This window comes from Mesocricetus auratus, unplaced genomic scaffold (assembly GCF_017639785.1).
Source record: "Mesocricetus auratus isolate SY011 unplaced genomic scaffold, BCM_Maur_2.0 Super-Scaffold_100008, whole genome shotgun sequence".
NCBI lineage: Eukaryota > Metazoa > Chordata > Mammalia > Rodentia > Cricetidae > Mesocricetus > Mesocricetus auratus.
In genome coordinates this window covers 54,254,230-54,281,729 of record NW_024429192.1, presented here as the reverse complement: position 1 = coordinate 54,281,729, position 27,500 = coordinate 54,254,230, and the positions used below count along the sequence as shown (strand labels likewise).

Here is a 27,500-nt window from a genome sequence, read left to right as displayed (position 1 = left end):
TGCTATAACTGCAACAGACTTTCCTTCTCTTCAGGGATAAACTATTACAAAAAAATCAGTGGTCTGAGTTTGAAACAATGAAGCAAGCATAACATTCTTCATCTCATATACTGGTTTTTAAAACACACTGCAAGAGAGTCAGGGTAACAGAAATTTGTATTTTAAGATATTTTACAGATAACATTGAAGTCCAGATATTGCCAGATGACATTTTGAGAAACAATGTTATAAACCCTTTATGAGTAATAACCAGGTCACTTCCACGAAAGCATTACCTGTACTTCATTTCAGTTTCCCATGTAAGAGAAGTCATATAGTTCTTAGTTATTAAATTAATCACACACACACACACACACACACACACACATAGATGTCACTTCACTAGATCTTAAAATTGGGTATAATTAGATTTTTTCATGTATTTTTGGTTCTTTTCTTGATTAATTTTTTTTACCTCATAATGTTTGGCTAACCATTTTTAAATGAGGACATTGCATACCTATTATGAGTATTTACAAGTATATAATTTTTTACTTTTTTTTGGTACAGCAACCTAGTACTTTCTAAGACATCAATGTCTTTTTCAAGAGTGACATCACTCCTCTGTTGCTGGTGGGAGTGACAAATTGTATAGCCACTTTGGAAATCAGTATGGTGGTTTCTTAGAAAACTGGGAATCAATTTACCTCTAGAACCAGCAATACTACTCTTGAGCAGATACCCAAAGGATGTATGCTCACACCACAAGGACATTTGCTCAACTGTGTTCATAATAGCATTATTGGTAATAGCCAGAATCTGAAACAACCTAGATGCCCTGCAACAGAAGAATGGATAAAGAAAATATGGTACATTTACACAATGGAAATACCACTCAGTGGTTAAAAAAAAAAACAATGACATCTTGAAATTTTCATGCAAAATAAATGGAGCTAGAAAATGCCATTCTGAGTTAGGTAACCCAGACCATGAAAGACAAACATGGTATATACTCACTAATCATAAGTAGACATTAGATTTAAAGGAAAGGAAAACCAGCCTATAGACCACAATTCCAGAGAAGCTAAAGAGACCCCTAAGAGAGACATACGTGGATCACTGTGAGAAGGGTAAATAGACAAGATTTCCTGAGAAAATTTGGAGGGGGGAAGGAGGGTGGAAAGGAATGGGAGAGAAGAGGAGGCATGAGAAGGAGAATATGAGGGAATGGGATGGTTGAGATGGGGGAAGGGCAGAGAGGGACAGCAAGGAAAAAGATATCTTAATTGAGGGAGCCATTATGGGGCTATCGGGAAAGCTGGCACTAGGGAAATTCCCAGGAAGTCACAAGAATGATACCAGTTAAGACCCTAAGCAACAGTGGAGAGGGTACCTGAACTAGCCTTCCCTGTAATCAAATTGATAACTACCTGTATTATCATCATAGAACCTTCATCCAGCAACTGTTGGATGTAGACACAGAGATCCACAGCTAAGCACTGGGCCAAGCTCCTAGAATCCAGTTGACAAGAGGGAGGAACAATAATATGAACAAAGGGGGCAAGGCTCTTTTGGGGTCACAGAAACAGCTGACCTGAGCTAGTGGGAGCTTACTGACTCTGGACTGACAGCGAGGGAATCAGTATAAGACCACACTAGGCCCTCTCTGAATGTGGGTGACAGTTGTGTGGCTTGGGTAGTCTGTGGGGTCACTGGCAGTGGAACCAGGATTTTTCCCTACTGCTTGAACTGGCTTTTTGGAGTCCATTCTTTTTGGAGGGATACCTTGCTCAGCCTAGATATAGTGCTCAAAGTGATGTGACAGATTTTGTTGACTCCCATGGGAAGCCTTACTCTCTCTGAGGAGTGGAGGTGGGTGGGGTGGGGGAGTAGGGAGGGGGGAGTAGAAGGAGGGGAGGGACAGGGATTGGTATGAAAAATGAGGAAATATTGTTTTAAAATTAAAAATGATAAAAAATAAAAAAGAGTGACACCACACACTTGGCCTATAATGACTTATTCTCTATTAAAATCTTCCAGGTCACATTGTTCATATAGCGCAATCTCACACACAACAGATTCATTTTGGAAGAGCTGCTCAAATGGTTTACAGAAACTTCTACAGAAAACAATGACAGATAATTTTGATGGGTAAGGAAATATTGTTTCAACAAGCATTACAGTTTTATCTCTTCTCCCTCCTTCTCTCCCAGGAAGGAAAGTTGGCCTTATACATGCCAGGTAGGAGCTCAACCGCCTTTACTTCTGAGCTATAGTACTGTCTCCATTTGATTTCTTTGGACCCTAGTCCTATTTGGCTCTGGGTAAATTATCAGGAATTTATTGTTATTTTTAATGTGCCATGGCATACTTTTTGAAAATAAAAACAAAGGCAAGAAAACTCAGAATTACACACTACAAAGTTACATTTTATTCAATGTTAATTGTACCTCAATACATCTGATATAAGAGAAATAAAATGCCAAGGAAAACATCTCCACAGTTTACTCAATCCCCACTTACTAAATCATACCTATCAATTTAGGTTTCATTTTCATTTCATTTGAGATGTTTCTCATATTGTCCTGCTGGCTTCAGCAGCTGAGGACAAGCTTACATTCAGGGTCCCTCCCATTGCCCTTCCTAAGTGCTGTGATAACAGGCATGCACCACCACACCTAGTCTGTGCTTTGCTGGGGCCTGAATTAATTCAGGGCTTCATGCATGTGTAAACACTCCGTCAACTGAGCTATGCTCTGGCTGATTTACCCAAATTTCTTTTAAGTAGGATTGTTAAGACAGAACAATCATGATATAAATAAGTAAAAGGACTTGCTTATAGCAAAATGCATTTATAAATTCAGGCTTAAAGTTCACATCAGCAGATCATAAACTTTTGCAAAAATATTATCCATGCTTCCTAAATTTAGGTTTAATTTTAATGACAAGGCAAAGCAATCAATTAGAGCTTATAGCTTATTTCAGGATGAGATAATATACTCAGCCCTTAAATATGAACAGAATTTTAGACATTAAAATATGGTTTTTCTTAGTTGCCTTCATGTGTCTTGATAATAGCATGACCTTTAATCACCTGTAAATACCCTTTTTCTGATTCTTCATTCAGCTTAAAGTCAGTGGATAGTGTAATGTGGTTCATTAGAATTATGTAATGATTTCCAATAAATGTCAGCCATATCCTCCTTTCTCTAGCTGAATCAACAAATGAATAGGTCAAATTCTAAATCAAAGTGTTAATGGCTTTAATGATAATGTACACCATAAAGAGATAGGTTAGAAGTTCCCAATTCAAGCTTGCTGTTCAGATGTTTCTTAAACAATAAGATTTATTTTTTGATTTCTAGTGAAAGATTTTGAATTTGTTATGGCTAAGCTACAATGAGCATTTGCAAGCCTAGAATGGTCAAGAGGAACTAACTTGCTCTCCTTATGCCATGGACATTCATCTCTGTGTTTTTAAAGATAACTGACATATATTATGATGCATCTATGTTCTGGACACGAATAAGCATTTAAAGCTAAGATATAATGAACGCAGTGATAGAAAGTACCTGGATAAGGTGACATTTTCTGATTTCAAAGTCATGCCCTTGAAACTGAGCAACATGGTCTTCCTGATACAGAAAGCACTATGTGTATGGTCTAGACTTCTAGGAAACATACAAAGCATGCACTAATTTAAAATAAAAGTTGTTTGATGACAATGTTTGTGATGTTTATCTGTGTACTTACATATATTTATTGATTAATTTACTTGTTGAGTATGGAAATTGACTTTCCCTTGTCCTAATCCACAAACTGAGGGGACCAATATACCAGATATTTTTATGTGCAAAGTTAAAAAAAAAAGAAACATTTTGGGGTCTCCATGCCATGAAAGATCTGTATTCTCCAACTGTATTGCCATACCTGCCCTCTCCTCCTGCCTTTTTAGAAGAGGCTAAGATACAGTGGGCAGAAAGTTATTGGTTATTGTCATTAGAATTTGCCTTAGCATAAAAATACGTCTCGCCATTGACCTTATATTAAACATTATATTTATATTTAGAAAATATTAGTTAATTAATGACTATTAATTTCAAATACTTTTTTATTGAATATGAAACTTAATTTCTGATTAGTTTAATATATCTCAAGTTATGAATTCCTAGAGATCCCTCAGTTTTCAACCTATTATTTTAAACCCTTTTATAACAGGAGAGCAAATGATTTGTAACCATTTAATCTAGACCAAGTAATCAGACGTCTATGAGGCTCAATGATCTGGACTTGTGTTAAGCTGTTGCTCACAAGGTACCCTGGCGTGAATTAAGACCTTATCTCTTCCGCAACCTCATAGGGTTGCTGCAAAAATCAAATCAGGCACCAGAATAAAAATACCTTATTTGTGCTCAAGTACCATACAACAGAGATTTTAACAAGCAAGTTTAATACTTATATTAATTATTTGAACTACAAAAATGAAGTAATTTTCAAAATAGGCTTTTCCTGGAACTTAAAAAATGAACTACTTTCTTCTGCTATATCAAGAAAGGTATATTTTAGCCAGGAAGTGGTGACAGACACCTTTAATCCCAGCACCTGGGAAGTAAAAGCAGGTGGATCTCTGTGAGTTCAAGGTCAGACTGGTCTACAGAATGAGTCTAGGACAGTCAAGGCTACACAGAGAAACCTTGTCTCAAAAAAGAAAGAATAATATTTCTCAAGTTGTTTTTAAATATTTTTGTTGAATGTAGTTTCTTTATAACTCAGCTACTTCTTTCTCATTGATCAGTCATATAATTTTAACAGTAATTACTTTGTAAAAGTCATATTGCTTTCTCATTTAGTGAATGAACACTGGGGTCGGGGGTATCTTAGGTTTTAAACCAAATATAAATAATTAAAACTTTACCTCTTTCTATTGACATACTCGAGCTTTAATTTTCTTACCAGAAGGCAATAGAAATTACTGTCTACAAAGCTTTACTGAGTGCTTTGATATTCCTTGGCTACTGATCTTACTTGAGATCTGTAACATTAATTAATACGTCTTTAAGGTTACAAATCTGGCTGGATCCACTTTTGAATGAATGACTAACTTAAGAAGGGTACACATACTGTGTTTGAGTTTGTTTGGGTCCTGACAGCCAGTGTCAGGTTTTAAGGTCTCTACATAGTATTATGATGATAAAATATGTGAACAACAGTTCTTGAGGAAAATGTTCCAAAGTGGCAATTCTTTGATAGAGTCGCTGTGATCATCAGTGGCTGTTGCCAGTTACAGAAATCAACTCACTGGGTTATAAAAAGCCAATGGCGAGTCTATACTAAAATACCCTAGTTGGTGGCATTTTCATTACCTTGGAGCTTCCTGTCTGTCCTGTCTACTTTCTTATAGGCTTCATGAGGTCATTCAACTGTAAGTTTGTTTTTTAATAATAACAAAATTCCATGGAACATACTTTTATAATGTGACATACGTGTCTCTGGTTTGAATAACACTTCAAGCAACATGTCTTTATTTGCCATGTTTTGACCTGTGTTTTCCACACAACAAATGAGAAGCACTTATTAAACTGTGAAGCAAATTGGGAAGCAACAAGTCTTTCATTTATTTATAGAAAAGATTTTCACCTTCACCTGGCAAGTGGTGTACTTGATTCCTCTGTCTCACAGCTGGCATTTCATTCCTATAAAAGCCTGGTGCTGCCTCAGAAGTTCTGGTAGCAAGTCCTAAAGGAAGGGAATACAAGACTATTGGCATATAATTTCTCAGCCCAAGTGAACTAAGAGTCTATCATCGAGGTCAATTTCCTAATGATGACACAGAAGGTCTGTGTGCTGGGCTGGACTGTGTGTGCATGCGTGAGCACACATATGGAGATAAAAGGTAGGCGTCAAGTATATTCCTTGATCACTCTCCACCTTCTATATTGAGGCAGGACTTCTAATTTGAATCCATGGCTTGATGATGTAGATATTCTAGCTAGCCACCTTGTTGCAGGAATGCTCCATCTCTGTTTCTCAAGTGCTAGGGTTACAAGCTGACTGCCATACTACCTCACATGTATGTTGGTGCTGAGGAGTTGACCTATAGCACTCACAATTATGTGACAAGTACTTTAGTCATTGAGCATCTTCCCAGTCCTATTGTGTGCCTTTATTTAACATATATATGGTATTTATATATATGTATATATATACACGTATACATGCACACCTATGTATGTATATATGCATATTAGGAGGCAAAAATGAAGTTTCTTGGAAGATACAGTGGGATATTAGGCATGAGGAATTTATCAGAAGAAACACTAAAACTGGGCCACTGAATCTAGATCAAGTCTAAGTCTGAAAAAAGAGTTAGCCACTCCGTTTTTTTACTATTTTACAATACCACTTCTATGACATTTTAATAAAGATATGTTTAATAAAATAAATATCTGTCACCTAGTTTTCAGTAGGCTTGGTAACATATTAAGTTTTTTGTAGATTATTGGAAATAGGAATTATAACATTGATGGTAATAATAGAAATAGAAGGAGTCTTAGGACCTAATGGGAGAACAGAAGAGGATGCTCTCCTGGGCACAAGATTTGAAAAAAAAGTCCATATACTTGGGAAGATATAACAGTAAAATTAAAGGTTTGCTGAATTTTCAAATCTTTGTCCCCAAAAGGGGCTGTTTTCTTTAGAACATTATAGTTCTGTCAAGCAACTGGGGGTAGGACTGATTTTAGGACCTACAGTTACACAACATTACCTGTGGAGTGCAAAAGCATTTCATAGCTTTAAAAAGTAACATTGCTAATATAATGCTTGTTTCTTCAAAAGAACTCTAATTCCATTTGTGATAAAGTACTCTTGCCTTATGTTCTTACTTTACTTCAGCAGATAGCCTAATGTCTAAATGTAGAAACTGAAAATACTGGTTAAATAGTTCAGCAAATGAATAAACAATATGAAAATATGTTTTCTTGAATTCTGAGAACATCAGATTACAGTTGGCTCACTGGGTTCTACAACTCCCAGTCAACATTCTATTATCTTTATTACCTCAAGGAAATACTTCATAGACTGAACCTTCATCTCTGTTATTTGTATTTTATTAGGGTATAAGAGACTTTGAGAACAAAGAAAACCCTATATAAAATGATTACTGTTTTCCTTTAGTTCTAGTTTATCTTATTTCAATAAACTTACATTAATATTTTCATCTGATTTTAGAAGATTTAATGGGAGGAGGTCTAAGATCCTCCAATGATACTGTTAGCGAGGAATAACTACTGAAAAAAAACTAAAATTTTATTTATAGGGAAAATATTATATCCCATTTAGGAAGATGCACTCAACAGACATTATTAGCACTGAAGTTAAAATGAAGATCATCATAATACATAATTTTACCTCCAAAAACAAACCACAAAGGTAATCAAAATTGTCCTCCTTTGAAGTAATCTACTTGATTGCATGCAAGTCCCTCAAGGCAACCCTAAGAATAACAGCACTGCAGTGGAGTTTCCAGAGGTGCCTTACTCTCATAAAATAATGAACACTATAGGAAGAGGGATACAGGTAGAATGCTCACCAAAACCTTACAGAATGTGAACCTCTCATAATGTGAACATTACAAGGCCTTATCCCTGAGATTAGAAACAAGGAAGTCATTAAAATCACATGGATGTACTACTATATGGAGGCCTTAGGCAACATCTTTCTTTAGAAGAAATAGAAATGCCATTTTCACTGGGGATATATTTAAATATGTAGATAGTCCAAAAGAATTTATAAACTACTAGACTTTGTAACTTTAAGAAGTTGCCGGATGCAAGTGTAATTGGTAAATATTAATTATGTTTTTATATTCTAGTCACAGATGTATAGAAATTAAATGGCATTTATAATAATTGAAGAATCAAATATAAAAAATCTAATGAATGATGAACAAAACTTCTATAATGAAAATTAAAAATATTACTAAGATAAAGAACACAGAAATGTGTAATACAAAGGGGAAATTCAATATTATTAAACATATGAATTATACCTGATTGATCTATACCTAATGAAATTGCAATAGCAATATAAGCATGCTTATATTATAATAAATTCTTCATAAAAATTACGAAAATTAGAATATATAAAAAATCTTGAAAAAGGACCAAAAATTTGGAGAAACCACAACTGGCAGCAGTATTTATGAAGCTATATTAATTAAGACAGTGTGGTCTGAAAAAGTGGTATGCATTATATCTAGAATGGAAGATAAAGCCTACACACGCACTCACACACACATATTCACACTCCACAAGGTAAAGTCCACTGATTTAGAGGAAAACCTCCACTTCTGTCCAGTGAAGGAAAGGATTGTTTCCAAATAAATCACACTTATCAATTGGATAGATAAACAGCTCCTTCCTCATGTTATATAAAGAACGCGTTCCAAATGGCAGTTAAATGTGGAATATAAAAAAATAAGCTTCTAGATGATAGTACTAAAAGTTACTTCATGATCATGGAGCAGGCAAAGATTTTCTTTAAATAAAAATTCATAAAGCACTCCAATAAAAGTAAATCATTGTCAAGTTGAATTACACTAGAACTAGTACTGACTTTAAAAAAGTAAAGGGAAAGCCACAGAGAAGGAACAAAATATTATGTACAATATACATGCAGCAAAAGATTTCTGTGCAGCAACACCCTCCATACACACACACTAAGAAATTAATAAAGAAAAGTTGGTGACCTGACCACAATGAGGAAAAGAATAAAATATATTATAAAAGAGAATAAATAGTAAGTATATTTAGAACTCTTCAAAATCATTAGACATTAGAGATGATCAATGCAATTTAATCCTTCACATACTTAAAAATTACTATAATTTTTAAAATTAATTGCCCTAACATTGAATATCAGGAAGTATATGAAAGAATAGACCCTTTGAGCACTTTAAGTGGAAGTAAATTAGTACAACTACTTAAAAAAAACTCTTTGGTAGTATATTTTGTAAATCTGCATATTTGCATAATTGACAATCCCCCATTTGTACTTCTAGATATATATACAACAAAACAAATCAATATTTGCATTAAAAATGTAGAAGATAGTCATATTGACTCATTTATAAAAGCCCTAAACCACCAAATGTTCTGCAACATTAAATTGAGGCATAATCATATAATGAGATATTACACAGTAAAATTATTGTTGTAACAGAGATTGGTAGGATACACACAAAAAGGGAGGGAGAGAGAGGCGGGGAGAGGAGAGATAAACAAAAAAGTAAACATCATATGATTTTATTCATATCAAAAACCTAGAATTTCTATTTATGGTAGTAAACACATAGAAGTGACAATGCACAGAAATAAGAGAGCAATAGGTGCTGCTGTGGAGGTCAGGGGTAAGGTTACACACACTGTTTCAAATTGGGATTTTATATGGTATATTTATTTGTTAAGTGAATCTGGCTGGGATTTTAAGATGTATGTACTGTGAAGCTTATGTACTATAATCCAAAAAATGTTTAATTGAAAGAGTTGGGGTTAAGGTATTCAAAAATGTCCGAAATCAGAAAAACATAAGTTATGGTATTGATAATATAGGTAAAACTTAGATAAGAACATAATATATAAAGTTAAAAATACTGACTGGTAAAAGTTACACTTTAAATGTGGATATGCTTTACAAATATGACATAGTAAGTAAAAAATACTCTGAGAAGTAAAAACACAGCAGATAGAAAGAAAAGCCAATAGAAGATTGCTGGGCCACTCCTGCCCCCGACTCAGGGCAGAGGTGAGCTCCGGCCCCCACCTTGGGCCTGACTTCTGCTTGCCCACTCTGAGATCTCTCCTGGCCAGGGACTGCAGGCAGTCAGGCAGACTTGCCCCCAGCTCACCAAGCAACCACAGGTATGCTGACAGCACTGAGCTAATCCAGCTCCCACCCACCAGGAAAAGGAGTGCCTCAGACCTGCCTGCACCCACCTTGAGATGCATTAGAGCATTGGACCTGCTTGCACCCACCAGAAGAAACCTTGGACCTGTACCCAACAGTAGAGGAAGAGACCCCACCTGTACCCACTGGAAGAAGGAATGGAAGATGACAATATAAAAACACATTCAACAACAGAAAAACCATTATGATACCACCAGAGTCTAGGGATTCTACACCAGCAAGAAATGAACATCTCAACACAGATGAAGCAGAAGAGAGCAACCTTAAAAACAATTTCATGAAGATGATAGAGGCCTTAAAAGAGGAAATGAGAAAATCCTTTAAAGAAATGGAAGACAATACAAAACAAAAATTGCAAGAAACAATTCAAACTGTAAAAGGTTTAAAAGCTGAAATAGAGACAATTAAAAAAAAACCCACAGTCTGAGGAATGCTGGAATTAGGAAAGGTGGATAAATGACCAGGAACTACAGATGCAAGCATAACTAACAGAATATAAGAGTTGGACGGGAGAGTCTCAGGCATTGAAGATACACTAGGAGAAATAGGTTTATCGACCAAAGAAAAATTTAACTACAACAAATTCCTAACACAAAATATCCAGGAAATATGGGACAATGTAAAAAAGCCAAACCTAAGAATAACAATAAGAAGCTGAAGAAACCCAACTCAAAGGTGCAGAAAACATATTCAACAAAATCATAGAAAAATCCATCCTGAAAAATCCATCAGGATGAAGTCTCAATTCTGAACATCTATTTCCCAACCTAAAGAAAGGCATGCCAATGAAAGCCTACAGAACACCAAATAGAGTGGGTCACACACACACAAAATCCCCTCACCACATAACAATTAAAACACCAAACATACAGAATAAAGAAAGACTATCAGGAGTAGCAAAGGAAAAAGGTCAAGTAACATATAAAGGCAAACCTATCAGAATCACACATGACTTCTCCATGGAAATTCTGAAAGCCAGAAGGTCCTGGATAGATATTCTACAAACACTAAGAGACCACGGATACCAGCCCAGACTAATATACCCAGAAAAAAGATGGAGAAAACAAGATATTCCACAACAAAATCAGATTTAAACAATATATACCCATTAATCCAGCCCTCCAGAAAGTACTGGAAGGAAAACTCCAACCTAAGGAAGTTAACTACATTCACAAAAACATAGGCAAAAGAAAAAGTGGGGGAAAATCCACAAACAATAACACCACCACCAACAAATTAAAAATAAACAAGAATTAACACTCAAAGTTTGTTAATTTCCCTCAATATTCATGGTCTTAATTAGCCTATAAAAAGACACAGGCAAACAGAACAGATACAAAGACAGAATCTACCCTTCTGCTGCATACAAGAAACACACCTCAACTTCAAAGACAGACATTACCTCAGAATAAAGGGTTGGGACAAGATTTTCCAATCAAATGGACACAAGAAACCTGGTGTAGCTATCCTAATATCTAACAAATTATACTTCAAACTAAAATCAATCAGAGTCAAGATGTAGCTGCCATAGGGGTAAGAAGTTCGGAACTTTTCTCTGGTAAGAGAAATACTTAGGTTAACAATTATGGGGTAAATACTTAAGTCAGAGCTAGCCAGTAAGAAACAAGCAAGGCCAACAGCTTCATAATAAAAAAAAACTAAAATAAATCAAAAGAGATGAAGAAAGTCATTTCATATTCATCACAGGAAAAATCCATCAGGATGAAGTTCAATTCTGAACATCTATGCCCCAAATACAAAGGCAACTACATTCATAAAAGTAACATTACTAAAACTCAAATTACATATAAGATCTCACACAGCTGTAATTGGAGACTTCAACACCCCACTCTCACTACTAGACAGGACCACCAGACAGAAACTCAACAAAGAAACAAAGGAACTAACAGAAGTTATGGCCCAATTGGGTTTAACAGACATATATAGAACATTCTATCCAAACACAAAAAAAATCCCTTCTTCCCAGTGCCACATAGAACCTCCTCTAAAGTCAAACACATACTTGGCAACATATCAAACCTCAACAGGTACAAAACAGTTGGAATAACTTCATGTATCTTATCAGACCACCATGCGTTAAAGTTAGAATTCAACCACAACACAAATTGAAGTAACCCTACAAACTCATGGAAATTTAACAAGGCATAATTGCACCATTCCTGGGTCAAGGAAGAAATTAAGAAAGAAATTAAAGACTTCCTAGAATTCAGTGAAAAAGGAAGACACAACATACCCAAACTTATGGGACACTTGGAAAGCAGTACTAAGAGGAAAGTTAATAGCACTAAGTGCTCACATGAAGAAACTGGAGTCACACTAGAGAATTAACAGCACAACTGAAAGCTCTAGAACAAAAAGAAGCAAACTCACCCTGAAGGAGTAGATGCCAGGAAATAATCAAACTGAGGGATGAAATCAATAGACTTTAAATAAAGAAAATACAAAGAATCAATGTAACAAAGAGGTGGTTCTTCAAGAAAATCAAGATAGATAAACCTTTACCCAAACTAAACAAAAGACAGAGAGATAATATGCAAATTTAGAAAATCAGGAATGAATAGGGGGACATAACAACGGACACTGAGGAAATCTAGAGAATCATCAGGTCATACTTTGAAAGCCTGTACTCCACAAAATTCAAAAATTTAGAGGAAATAGATACTTTTCTGGATAGGTACCACTTACCAAAATTAAATAAAAAAAGATAAGCAATTTAAACAGACCTATAACCCCTAATGAAATAGAAGCAGTCATCAAGTCTCCCAACCAAAATAAAAGCTCAGGCCCAGATAACTTCAGTGCAGAATTCTACCAGAAATTCAAAGAAGAGCTAATATCAACACACCTCAAAGTGTTCTACACAAAAAAGCAGAAGGATCACAGCCAAACACTTTTTATGAGACTGCAATTACTTTGGTACCCAGGCCACACAAAGACACAAAAGAAAGAGAACTACAGATCAGTTTCTTTCATGAACATTGATGAAGAAAATACTCAATAAAATACAGGCAAATCAAATCCAAAAACACATCAGAAAAATCATCCACCATGATCAAATGGCTTCATCCCAAGGATGCAGGGATGGTTCAACATATGAAAATCTTTCAATGTCATCCACCATATAAACAAACCGAAAAAGAAAAACCACAGGATCATTTCACTAGATGCAGAAAAAGCCTTTCACAAAATCCAACATCCCTTCCTGATAAAGGTCCTGGAGAGATCAGGGTTAACAGGAACATACCTGAACATATTAAGAGCAATATACAGTAAACCAACAGTCAATATAAAACTAAATGGCGAGAAACCCAATGTGATTCCTCTAAAGTCAGGAACAAGACAAGACTGTCCATCTCTCCATATCTCCTCAATACTGTACTTGAAGTTCTAGCTAGAGAAATAAGACAACAAAAGGAGATCAAGGGGATACAAATTGAAAAGGAAGAGGTCAAACTTCCACTATTTGCAGATGATATAATAGTTTACATAAGTGACCCGAAAAACTCTACACAGGAACTCCTAGAGCTGATAAACAACTTCAGAAAAGTGACAACATACAAGATTTAAAAAAAAATCAGTAGATCTACTATATACAGTCAATAAGTGGGCTGAGAAAGAAATCACAGAAACAACACCCTTTACAATAGTCACAAACAACATAAGACATCTTGGGGTAATGCTAACCAAACAAGTGAAAGACCTATATAGCAAGAACTTTGAGTCTTTGAAGAAAGAAACTAAAGAAGATAGCAGAAAATGGAAAGATCTCCCATGCTCTTGGATTGGTAGGATCAACATAGTAAAAATGGCAATCGTGCCAAAATAAATCTACAGATTCAATGCAATCCCCATCAAAATCCTAACACAATTCTTCACAGACCTTGAAAGAACAATAATCAACTTTATATGAAAAAACAAAGACCCAGAATAGTTAAAACAACACTGTTCAATAAAGGAACTTCAGGAGGCATAACCATCCGTGACTTCAAGCTCTATTATAGAGCTATAGTCCTGAAAACAGCTTGGTATTGACACAAAAATAGATAGGTAGACCAATAGAATGGAATTGAAAACTCTGATATTAACCCACACACCTATGAACACTTGAGTTTTGATAAAGAAACTAAAATTATACAATTGAAAAAAGAAAGCATCTTCAACAAATGGTGCTGGCATAACTGGATCCTGGCATGTAGAAAAATGCAGATAGATTCATGTCTATCATCATGCACAAAACATAAGTCCAAATGGATGAAAGACCTCAACATAAATTCAGTCACACTGAACCTCTTAGAAAAGAAAGTGGGAGGCACCCTTGAAGAATTGGTATAGGAGACTGCTTCTTGAACATAACACCAGTAGCATAGACACTAAGATTGACAATGAATGGGACCTCCTGAAACTGAGAAGCTTCTGTAAGATAAAGGATACAGCAACAAGACAAAAAGGCAGTCCACAGAATGGGAAAAGATACTTTCTCACCCCACATATGACAGAGGGCTGATCTCTAAAATTTACAAAGACCTCAAGAAGCAAGTCTCCAAAACACCAAAGGACCCAATTAAAAAGTGGGGTAAAGAACTAAATGGAGAATTTTCAATAGAGGAGTCTAAAATGGCTGATAGACACTTAAGAATGTGCTCAACATGCTTAGCCACCAGGGAAATGCAAATGAAAATAACTCTGAGATACCATTTTACTCCTGTCAGAATGGCTAAAATAAAAAACACCAATGACAGTTTATGCTGGAGAGGATGTGGAGAAAAGGGAACACTCCTCCACTGCTGGTGGGAGTGCCAACTTGTACAGTCACTTTGGAAATCAGTACAGAGATTCCTCAGGAAAATAGGAATCAGTCTACCACAAGATCCGGCAATTTTACTCAGGCATATGTCTAAAAGATGCACATTCACACAAGGGCATCTGTTTCACTGTGTTCATAGCAGCATTATTTGTAATAGCCAGAACCTGGAAGCAACCTAGATGTACCTCAAATGAAGAGTGGATAGAGAAAATGTGGTGCATTTATACAATTGAGTACTACTCAGCACAAAAAAAGCAATGGAATCTCGAAATTTGTAGGCAAATGGATGGAACTAGAAGAAACCATTCTGAGTGAGGTAACCCAGTCACAAAAAGACAAACATGGTATGTACTCACTAATATATGGGTTTTAGGCATGGAGCAGGGAAGTGCCAGCCTACAATCCTACTACCAGAGAGTCTGGGAAACATGGAGGACCCTTAGAGAGATATTCATGGTACCCCAGAGAAGGGGAAATGGACAGAATCTCCTGAGTGGATTGGGAACATGTGGGGGAGGGGAGAGGGAACTGGGAGAAAGAGAGGGGGAAAAAAGGAGGGGAGAGGAGGACATGGGGGAGTAGGAAGGTTGAGTCAGGAGAAGAACAGAGGAGAGCAGGATGAGAGATACCATAATGAGGGAGTCATTATAGGTTTGAGGAGAGATCTGGCACTAGTGCGATTTCCAGAGATCTACAAGGATGATACCAATTGGCAATCTAAGCAATAGTGGAGGGGCTACCTTACATGCCCTTCCCCAATAATGAGATTGACAACTACCTTATATGCTATCCTAGAGCCTTCATTCAGTGGCTGATGGAAGCAGAGGCAGACACCTACAGCTAAACACTGAACTGAACTCTTGGAACCCAGTTGCAGAGAGGGAGGAGGGATGAGCAAAGGGATCAAGACCAGGCTGGTGAAACCCACAGAAACAGCTGACCTGAACAAGGAGGAGCTCATGGATCCCAAACTGATGGCTGAGAGGTCAGCATGGGACCGATCCAGACCCGGTAAATTTGGTTGTCAATGAGGAGGCCTTGACAATCTATGGGACTTCGGGTAATAGATCAATTTTTATCCCTGGCATATGAATAGACTTTGGGAGCCCATTTCCTATGGAGAGATACTCTCTCAACCTGGACACATGGGGGAGGGTCTAGGCCCTGGTCCAAATGATATGACAGACTTTGGAGATCCCCTATGGAGGGTCCATTGGGTAGGGGGTTGGGGGTTTGATGGGAGTCAGGGGAGGTGGGGAGGGACAGGAGGCTGGGATTGACATGTGAAGCAAGCTTGTTTCTAATTTAAATAAAAAGAAAGTAAAGCTATAAATATATTTTCATACTATATTTTAATTTCCTGATTTTCAGTTCTTGGCAGGTAAAGCAAACAGAATGTAAATAGGAACACAAGAAATAAAGTGACACTACTACACAATGCTATAAATTCACTTAAAGTAACTCTTAGGTCTAAAACAAAAGAAAAAGAAAAAAGAAAATTTCGCACTTCATTCAGGGAAACAGGTAGGTTAACTGAAGTTAGCTCGTCCTCCTTCCCTCCAAGTTCAATCCCCAGTCTCATCCCCACCCCTTTAGCGGAGCTCCCTTTCTCTGTCCCCATCTCCAGTGGATCACACAGATCATCCCCACAATTTCTGTTCCCAGACACATTGCTTTGTCCTAGGCCCCAACTCAAGCAGGCATTCCCCTCCACCCCCTTTGAACCCACAGGCCCCTCCTGCCAGCTAAGCAGGGCTAATAGAAAATCATTCACCTATCCCTCCATTCCTCCAAATCCAATCCTCCAGTCTCATCCTCAGCTTTGTAATAGACCACCTGTGTGGTGTCTTTCCAATTGCTGTCCTATTCTTAAGGGCCTAAGCAGATCCAGGTAGAAAACCCTGCTTTCCTCCCTTCTTTGTACCCCCCTCAGGTCCCCTCTAGCCCAACCCCATTCCTAAGTGTAGGCTCCCGATACCTAGAAACATATTTTACCTAGAACCTAAGTGGACACACCTAGGAGAATCCCGGAAAAATTTTCTACCAGGCAACACACAGCCACCACACACTCCTAAGAACCAGAGAGGGCATCAGAAACCAAGAAACTTAACACCTACCCTACAAAGACAAAAACAGGTATCAGCACGAAGATTACTATTTTCCCAAACCCAGATGCCTAAATGCCAGTGTGAAAACACAATCAATAACAGTCAGGACAATATGTTTGCACTAAAGCCCAACAATTCTACCACAGCAGGCCCCAAGTATTATAGCATAGCTGAAGCACAAGATGAAGATCTTAAAACACGCCTTGTAAATATGATAGACATCCTTGAAGAGGAAATGAATAAATCCCTTTAAAGCATAAGACAACACAAACAGTGGGAGGAAATTAATAAAACAGTTCAAGATCTGAAAGTAGAAAGAGAATCAAGAAAAACAAAAGTGAGGGAGATCTGGAAATGAAAAATTTGGGAATATGAACAGGAAACTTAGAGACAAGCCTCCCCTCTCCCCAAGAATACAAGAGATTGAAGAGAGAATCTCAGATACTGAAGACATGATAGAAGAAATGGATGACTCAATCAAAGAAAATGCTAAATCTAAAGAACTGGAACAAAACATCTAGGAAATCTGGGGCCCACAGAGGCTAAAGAGACAATAATGGAACCTGTATGGGTCTGAGCTAGGTTTTCTGCATCTATTGTTACAGTTGTATAGCATGGATGTTTTTGTGGGACTGCTTCATCCAGCCTTGATAGGAGGGTTTGTGCCTTGTCTTATTGTAACTTGTTAAGATGTGTTCAGTTGATAATCCTGAGAGGACTACACTTTTCTGAAGTGAAATGGAGAAGTAATGAATCTGGGGGAGAGAGGAGGCGGGAGGGGCTGGGAGGAGTAGAGGGAGGGGAAATTGAAGGTGAGAAGTAATGTGTGAGAGAAGAATTAAAAAAAAAACGCAGGGCATTGGTAGCACACACCTTTAATCCTAGCACTTGGGAGGCAGAGGCAGGCAGATCTCTATGAGTTCAAGACCAGCCTGGTATACCGAACGAGTTCCAGGACAGGCTCCAAAAAAATGTCTCAAAAAACCAAAAATAAAGAAATAAACAACAAAACCCCCAAATAATCCTAAAAAATCCTCAACAAAATACTTCCAAACTGAATCCAGGAATACAACAAAAAGTCCATGCACCATAATCAAGTAGTTTTCATCCCAGAGATACAGGGATGGTTCAACATAGGTAAAATGATAAATGTAATACAACATATAAACAAACTGAAAGAAAAAACCCACATGATCATCTCACTAGATATAGAAAAGGCCTTTGACAAAATTCAATCTCCCTTCATGTTAAAAGTCCTGGAGAGATCAGGGATATACATGGCCCTAAACCCTCTACCTGGAAACTTTTGCAGCTGATGAACACTTTCAGCAAAGTAGTTGATACAAAATTAACTTAAAAAATATCAGCAGTACTCCTATATAACAATGACAAATGAACTGAGAAAGAAATCAGGGAAATAACACCTTTTACAATAGCCTCAAATATCTTGGGATATCTCTAATCAAGTCAATGAAAGACTTGTATGGTAAAACCTTAAGACATTAAATGAAGAAATCAAAGAAGACATCAGAAGATGGATTGGTAGGATTAATATAGTGAAAATGGCCATCCTACCAAAATCAATCTACATATTCAATGAAATCCCATCAAAATTCAACATAATTCTTCACAGAACCTGAAACAACAATATTCAGCTTCATATGAGAACACAAAACAAATCTAGACTAGATAAAACAATCCTGAATAATAAAAGAACTGCTAGGGGGTATCACCAGCTCGATTCTCAAACTGTACTACAGAACTATAGTAGTAAAAACAGCATGTATTTGTATTGTATCTAGGTACTATTACCATATATGAAAAGCGATCTTTATTTACAAAATATATTAAATTATTACATTCATATTTCTGATCTTATTTTTATTTTGGACCAAGAATATTTTAAACGACATTCATTTGTATTTATTTTTGAAACAATGCTACTTACAATTAAATTTCAGAAACGGAACTAACTACTAACTTAGAATACATAGAATTATGAAAATATATCAATAACTTACTATAGTAATTACCAGAAGCTTGAAAAATACTACTAATTTTACCTGAAGTGGGAGACTTGCAGCGCTCAAGTTCCAGGGGAACTGGACTATCGTTCAGCTCTGTTAAGCCTAAAAATATAATGGTGGGGGAATGAAGACAGAGAGAGAGGGAGAAGAGAGATAAATTTTGTTGACACTTTATAGGTAATTCATACTGTGTAATTACTTCAACCTTTTTAATTTGTGAAAACTACTTTACCATATCCATCTTACATTAATTACTTTGAAAAAACCTGTGATACAGGAATAAATGAATGACAACAACTTACTGATATACAAAGGGTAATTAAACATGGATGGTGTAAAGACAATTTTTTAAATTATTTACACTTAACTGCTTTAATAAATAACCAAATTCCTTAGCAAATATAACAAGAATAACAGGAAATAGAAAGTGCTTTTAAAAGATATAATACAATCTTGTACTTCAGGAGGTTTTTGATTTTTAAAGGATCTTTTTTTTTCTTGTTTTTGTTTTTTGAGACAGGGTTTAACTGGCACACATAGTGGTTCACAACTGTCTGTATCTCCAGTTCTAGGGGACCTGACACCCTCACACAGACATACATGCAGGCAAAACACCAATGCACATAAAATAAAAGTAAATAAATTTACTTTTAAAAAACTGGGAATTAAAAACATAGCCTTAAATCTGGAAGACAGATTATTCTCTAAAGTACCTGTCACACAAGCATGGGGACCTGAGTGTGAGCCTCAGAACCAATGTAAAAAAGCCAGGGATGGTGGCACATTATTGCAATCCCAGTGCTGGAGACACTGACTGTGCCAACAGACAATGTGGATTATTCCTAAAGAATGGCACTCGAGATTGACCACTGGCTTCCCCACGTACGCAGACATATGAACGTACACCTCCACGTGTGAGCACTTACACATGTAGGAGCACACACACAGCTAAGTTTCATTTACTTATTTCTGTATTGCTTACTGAACCTGCTGTTTGTCTAGCTTTTTAACCAGCAGTGGTGATCAAAATGGACTTAATGGTAAAACTATTCCCATGTGTCAAGTTACAATGTACCCCAAACTCATAGGGAAGATTTCATAATTATTAGTTAGTGCAATTATTAAAACAATAGTTATTTTGAAATACACATTTTTTCTGACTATGGAAATGGTGTTTTATTCTCAGAAAATTTGGAAAAAGTAAGAAACTTACTGAGGGATACAATTATATCCTAGATTTTTGCTCATTTTTCCCTATGATTATTTTTAATGCAACAATGTTTCATATTCATAATTTATATTTAGAGTTATTTTATAAGTATTTTTCACTTCATTTAAAAAACAGACAGGTCACCACAATGCTGTCATATAGTTTTTATGTGGCCCTGTATGGTATAATAATGCCAGTCGAGGCACATGTGCTGATTCCCATCACCTTATCTTCCTAGGAATTTTGCTCTTTTAGTATCTCCCCTTCTCCCTTATCACAAATCTCTTTCTGAATAGATTATTTCATGTTCACATAAGTATGTGGCATGATGTTTTCTTTAAAATGAGAATATAAAATTCCTTTTAACAGTGTATCCAATCCAAACACGATCCATTTGTTTACATCCTTCAAAGCCATGAGCTTTGAAAGCGACATGACTTAGTCCTGGCTTTTGGGGTTCTTCGTCTATGTATTCCTAGATAAAGGGGTCACTTGGCTTCCACCTGGCCCTCCCTTCCTTTTGCTGTAGTCTAGAATCCATCAGCACACGGAAGTCTTTTTCAGGTTCACCTCCTCTGTTACCCTCTGCCAGAGATAACCTTTTAATATCACTTTGTCATATATTTAAAAAAACAAACCGCTGTTTCTTTATTTTTTCATTTAAAAATATTGGCTTTGGTTATTTCTAGCAGGAAATCCATTCTAGTGCTCTGACTCTAGCTTGTTTGGAGCTGGAAACTGGAAGCTTGCAAGCTTCACTTACATATTTCCTTCTCGAATAACTTTTCTCTGATAAAACAAAAAGACAGAACTGTAATTAGCCTCTTATCTCATTTCTCCACCATGTCATTGCTACCTTTCAATTAGAAGAGTCTGTCTATGGATTTAATTATGTGTATTGTTAACAGTAACTGCAAGTAAATGACCAGGATTGTGTCTCTCACCACAGTATACTCAATGCCTCAGAAAGTTGTTCAACACAGTATTTGAGGGTTTGTGCCTAGTCTTACTGTGTCTTGTTATGCCATGTTCAGTTGCTGTCTCTGGAGGCCTGCTCTTTCTAAGGCAAACAAAGGAGCAGTGGATCCAGGGGATAGGGGAGGTGTGTGGGAACAGAGAGGAATGGAGGGAGGGATGTATTGTATGAGAGAAGAATAAATTAAAAAATGAATGAGTAGATCTTCTGTTTATCACAATTTATGCTGATATTTTCTTTTGTCTGAGACATTCCTTCTTTTCTTACTCCTTTTCCCTTTACTTTTCTCCCAGTATGGACTTTGTTTTCAGATGTTTGTTTTTGCCCTTCTTTAATACTTCTCTTACACCCACCTTTTCCTTTTCTTTATGATTAGCCTCTTGTCTCATTTTCTTGTTTTTTTCTTATTACATTTTGAGGACATCCTGCCAGAAAAATCTCATTCGATAAACACTGAAAAACTGAAATCTCAAAGGATCCTTTTTTGTATAATTGTATGTTGATATGTAAGCAAATGTTTCTAGCCACACTTTACCTTAAATGTATATTCAAAATTTCATGGCATACAATTCAGTCTTTAACTGGCAACAGTTCTGACATTCCCAAAAACAGAACACCAGGCACCAACAGGCTGATGGAGTTTTAACTCTACAACTTGCATACAATGAACTTGACACTGGAAGTTACTTCATCATCTACTGCTTGACTGCATCACCCATTAATAATAAACATATCTCATAGTTTATAGAGGTTCTTTTACAAAATCAACCAGAGGAGTTCTACCACTCTTTAAGGGAGGTAGACATAATGATGTTATGCTGTTTGTATATGAGAAGAAATCTCAGTTATTTAAGTGTCTTCTTTAATATTACAGTAACTAGTCAATAAGTTGAAAAAAAAGTAGAACTTGATCTAAATTTGACCATGTCTCTATTGCTCTTTCCAAAGCATTTCGCTGCTTCCACAAACAGTAATTTGTTAAATATGGGGATTTCCTTCAGTTATAAAATTGTATTATTTTATGATATAGGAGATTTGCAGGCATGAATTTAAAGACTTGAGAAAGGCAGCTTCTCAAATCCTAAATGATAAGATAATCAGGAAACTGAACCAAGAAAGATTCAAATTAAGATATTTCATCAAAACCAAAATCATTCATATATGAATGTGACATTATTTCAAGAACAAAATTGATATGATAGAATAAAAAACAAAAGGTTTTTGAGATATAAGAGACATTTATGGAGTATTTTATCTAATTCTTTATTTCAAAGATATGAAAAACAAATTCAAATTGTTTCAAATTTGAATATGTCATTTTATTGATAATAGGTAATATGGAGGAAGAGAATAGCTTTTGAGTATAGAATGATGGATTTGCTTCCCAATGTGACCAAAATTTTAAGAGGAAAGAAGAGGTACAGAATATCACAGTGGAGAGCACTTGGGTCTTCTTAGAGCCATATTGAGGTGAGTTTGTCTGACTGTCCTTTAGGGCTTTAAGACACAAATTTCATCTTTTTCAATGTTAATTTTCTCATCTATAGAGGAATATATCAACTAATACCCATTTCCTTCAAAGAGTTATAATGGCCATTAATTAAATAAACAAATTGACTAGCAGAGTGGTTCTCAACCTGTGTGTGAGTAACGACCCCCTTAAGGGTTGAATAACCCTTTCAGAGGGGTTGCCTAAGATCATCAGAATACACAGATGATTGATTACATTATGATTCATAACAGTAGGAAAAATTACAATAATGAAGTAGCAACAAAAATATGAACTGTATTAAAGGGTCATAGCATTAGAAAGGTTGAAAAACCACTGAACTAGTACAATCAGAATAGAATGAACTGTCCATAGAAATGGGATCTCTCTTCACAGATAGGAACAACACAGACATCGATTTCTAAAGGTTAGGAGAAGTACTTCATGTACTATATTATAGTAATGTAGGACTATATAAATACAATAAGATTACACCAACTAAAAATTCAAACTACATTTTTATATAATTTATTTCTAATAAATATATTTGAATCATTAAAAAATCAGCCTCCTTCATAACATAAAATATTTATCATCAAGAAAGGAAATTAGGACATCTGATTCCAAGTTGCAGAGCTATACCAGCTGCCACAGAGACCACTGGTAGAGACATGAATATTCTACTTAAGTTCTATATTGTAAGGTCCCAATTTTACTTCTCTTTTATGTAGGTCTCTGGTTAGAAAAAAATCTGATAATTATTTCAAAATTCCAATTAATTCATTATTGACAAGAGTTAACCCTCTTATTTATCCAATATGAGAAGTCCCCAAACTATTGATGGCAACAAGGTAGTTTTCTGTCATGCTCTATCTTACTCCATCATAATTTACTTGCTAAGCTCAGAACTTGTGCTGGATGTAGAGGATATAAAGAATTTAATTTTTTTTGTTTGTTTTACGACACAGAGTTTTTCTGTATTGTTTTGGAGGCTGCCAGTCCAGCCTGGCCTCGAACTCACAGAGATCCGCCTGCCTCTGCCTCCCATGTGCTGGGATTAAAGGCGTGCGCCACCACCGCCTGGCAAGAATTTAATTTTTTCAAATTTGAATTTTCATGTGTTGAATTTAAATTCAAAAGTAACTGATACAGTTTTCAGATTCTTCTGATGTAGCATAAAAGTATAAAATACATAGCTATATAAATGAATTGAAACAATACAGACATATTGTGTACAAGCTTGTATACCATAGGCACTTAATTAAAGAAATTGGCACAAGAAGGCTTATGGCAATAAAAAAGGTTTATTATAGGAAATGAAATGAGCAGGGCATTTATAGGGAGATGTAAGTAAGTCACAAAGGCAGGAAGATAGATTAAGCAGCATATTTTTATAGACACGAAAAAGGAAATTACATTTTGGATATAACCTTAAAAGTTTAGACCTTATGTTTATGGGGAAATATAAAAATATATAGCAATTTTCAAAGCTTCCTAACACTTTCTGTATGGCTGGTATCATGAATTCTGGCAGGCTCAGAGCCAGCATTTTTTCTCTGTACTCTACTTATCATAATAGCATCACACGTTTATTACAGAAAACACCAGGAAGTAAATCTATGAGAACATGGTAAAATTTGAATCTCATATTATTGAATATTTTGAGAGGCTAAAATGGTATTCACACGTACTGGGAACTACTGAAGGAAAGTTGCAAGCTCTGTGTGGTTTTGGAGGATGGATTTGAAAAAATGGTACAGAGTATGGATCAGTAAACTTTAAAAAAGGTACACAGAGACAGCTTTGTGGGCCATATGATTCTTTGATTACTCAGTCTTGCCACTGAAATGTAAAATCAACTATAGAAAACATACGAGTGAAGGAGTATAACTATGTCCCAATAAAAACTTATTATGGAAATTGGACTTTATATAATTTCAAAATGTCAAGAAATATTCTAGTATGTCTTCCTGCTTTATTAGTAGTAGAAGCCAAGACAGATGCCAAAAGTGACACAAGTGACCTGGAGCAGGGACAATTGGTAGAATCCGCAAAGGGGTGACTGGCAGAGTAGAAAGGTAGAGAGCATGAGCAAAAACAAGTCACATTGGGTACTCCTGGGAGACTGGAAGGGCTCACAGGAACCAGCTTCCTGCCAGGAACATTAAATTTTAAAAGTTTTAACTTTTATAATGAGGTGTGTTTTATTTAGCAACAAGGTGTCTGAAGAAATTCAGGTTACAAGAATATACATGTTCAAATGTGTGAGTGCTTATATGCATGTGTGTATATTTTTATGCAGCTATAATGCATGTTGTATATTTTGGCAAGTGACCTGATTTTCACAAAATATATTAGCATAAAATAAACATTTTTCATATCATTATCACTCACAGTATCACTCATATTGTTGTATCTTAATGACACACACCCTCAAGGCTTTCTGTACTAATGTTTAGAATTTCTCATTTCACCCACCTTTTCATCTTTATTTGCTACCATAGGAATTGTTAATATTATTTACCTTTTAGTTATGACTTTAATTCCTCTATGTCACAGGGTTTTGTGCCTAAATCACCATTGAACTGTGTTTGAGGGTATTCTATTTTAATAAAAGGCATCATAAATTAGGAATATTTAGTTATCCCCAAGAACTATATAAGATTATTTTTATTCTAGTTAAAGTTGTACAATGGTCAAAATCACAACACTGACAAAATGAGAAAGCATTAAATTGTTATTGACACAGTATGTCAGGTTCATAATTTCTAAGAATACCACAACTCTTCCTCCTTGAAAGGGAAACACAGTGACTACTGGACTAATAGGACATGGTTTGAAATGTACACCAAAACAAAGGGTGAGTGAGTGGGTACATGACAATAATGATTTGAAACATTGAAATCAAAATTATGAAAATTAAAACATCAGATCGCATTTCCATAACAAAACAAAAATTTGCATGCATGTTGAATGTGTTTTATGAAAAACACATTATTAAGCACTCATGAATGGATTTAACTCAAGCATTATCACTTATAAAAAAAAGGTATTTGCCTAATCTTTATAGAACTTACTCTGATAGGAAGTACGGATCCGTTTCGTTAAATCAGGATAAAAGTTAGACAGCCCACGCATGCAAAAGTTGTCTTTGGAACATGCCAGAACATCAGCATCAGCAGCAGGCAGAGGAAAGAGAGAAAATAGTCTAAAGTGAAAGGAAGTGATATCATACCAGAATCTAGAACAGCCAAGATGAAGAAATTGTAGCAAGATTAGGCAATTAAATTAGAGAGGAGATATTTTAAAAATAAATCAATTAGAAAGGTGATAGATGAATGGTGAGAATGCTGTAGCCATTTCTTTAACCAAGTATCTTATTATTCTCATGTGGTTTTACCATGGTGGAATTATTTCATTCGTAATACTATATAAAGTATTTTGTTAATATTAAGATTGTCATATTTAATCTTTCATCAATTAAAAAGACAGCTTAGATTCTTTAGTTTTCAATTTGTTTTGTAATTAAAGTAAGCTCTTATTATAGTTGCCTTATAAAATAAAAGAGAGACTGAGTTTACAACTTCATCAGTTTTTCCCTATATTTACACTACCAAAGTTCTCATCTGTAATCATTATGGTTGAAACTCAATGGGTTTGAATTACATTTTCACAGTCAAAACATTCACTCTTCTGTTCATAAGTGGATATTATCAGACAAACAACTGACCGCTGGCAGAGGCTCTACAGCTTTTCTACCCAATGGGTACTTTCAGCCTTGCAGCAGCTCCTCACTACCTGCCCCTAATAGCTTTCTGTCTTAGATGCTCTGAACTTTCAAAGTCAACTGCCTCTTCTCCAAACATGAAGGAATAGTTCTTACTCTGGTTTTCTTCCCAAAGCTAGTCGTGACAGAGGCAGAATCTGTAGAACTAAAATCTCCAGGATACTAAAGTAATACTGAATGCTGAGATAGATAACAAAAGCCTGGCAAGTTCTGAAGAACAAAGGCTGTGCCTCTGCAAAGGGTCTAAATTAGCAAGCATTAAAGTTTACAAAAGAAGAGTTAACTCTTAAAGAAGGATGTCAACCAAACACCAGTAGTCCAAACGGGATATTCATCTAATGCTAAAATTGACCCATCTGCAATTTAGAAAATGACAACTATCATATATTATAAAGTATTCTTTTTATGGGTATCTTTAGTAAAGCTCTCAATATTCAGTTAATTATTGGTAAAATAAGGAAATGAAAATGCACTATATAAATGTATAACACTATAGAAGCAAAGTTTTAAGCCAATTTTAACCAACTAGATAATAAAAATACAAAATTTATGAATGTTAAGGCCACTTATTTGAATTTATACTGAAATTCCTGTAAAATTTTGGATAATTCAGGCTGTCAAAATTAGGCATCACATCCTAATTAAACTTTACATTTATTTTCTCTTGTAGTTAAATTAATTTGCTTGTCCTGCTCAGAAAAATTGCCATCTTTCATAGAACTTAAAATGTCAGAGAATGGTATCTATTATGTTTATATACATATGTCCAATTTCATCAGCAGCAGCCAAACATGATGGTCACAATATAGTTACTTAAAAAATGAAAAGTGATTCATGACCTTAAACTGTATTTGAAGGGGCTTAAAGATATTAGAGGAAAGTCAAGCTGTTTAGTTCAAATTTTTAAAAACAGCTTTTCAAACAGAGTCCCAATTTTTATATCAATAGGATTTTATTTTCTGTTATTTCTTAGGAGTCCAACCGAAGAAACTTAAGATGCTCCCTAACTTCAACAGCAAACTGAACTTTAAGCATGCTTATTCCTCTTCAAAGATTACTGTTGCTTCTTCCCAGTTCACTTATTATGTGTTGAGTCAGTATTGCCATGCAAGAAAGTATCATCATGCAAGAAA

At 35.7% G+C, this 27,500-nt stretch overlaps 1 protein-coding gene across 13 annotated transcripts in view; it reads right to left on the bottom strand.

The window, feature by feature from the left end:
• Stxbp5l (syntaxin binding protein 5L) overlaps window positions 1-27,500 on the bottom strand; it is a 241,517-nt gene that overhangs the window by 39,081 nt on the left and 174,936 nt on the right. For 6 of the 13 annotated variants that reach the window (XM_021227995.2, XM_040750830.1, XM_021227997.2 and 3 more), the window contains 3 exons: window positions 25,658-25,729; window positions 18,942-19,007; window positions 5,617-5,715 (listed from right to left, as the gene is read on the bottom strand). In XM_021227995.2, coding sequence (XP_021083654.1) covers window positions 5,617-5,715; window positions 18,942-19,007; window positions 25,658-25,729 — 237 coding nt within the window. The remainder of the gene's footprint in view (window positions 1-5,616; window positions 5,716-18,941; window positions 19,008-25,657; window positions 25,730-27,500) is intronic. The other 7 variants (XM_013114406.3, XM_013114408.3, XM_005071509.4 and 4 more) reach the window with 4 other exon arrangements.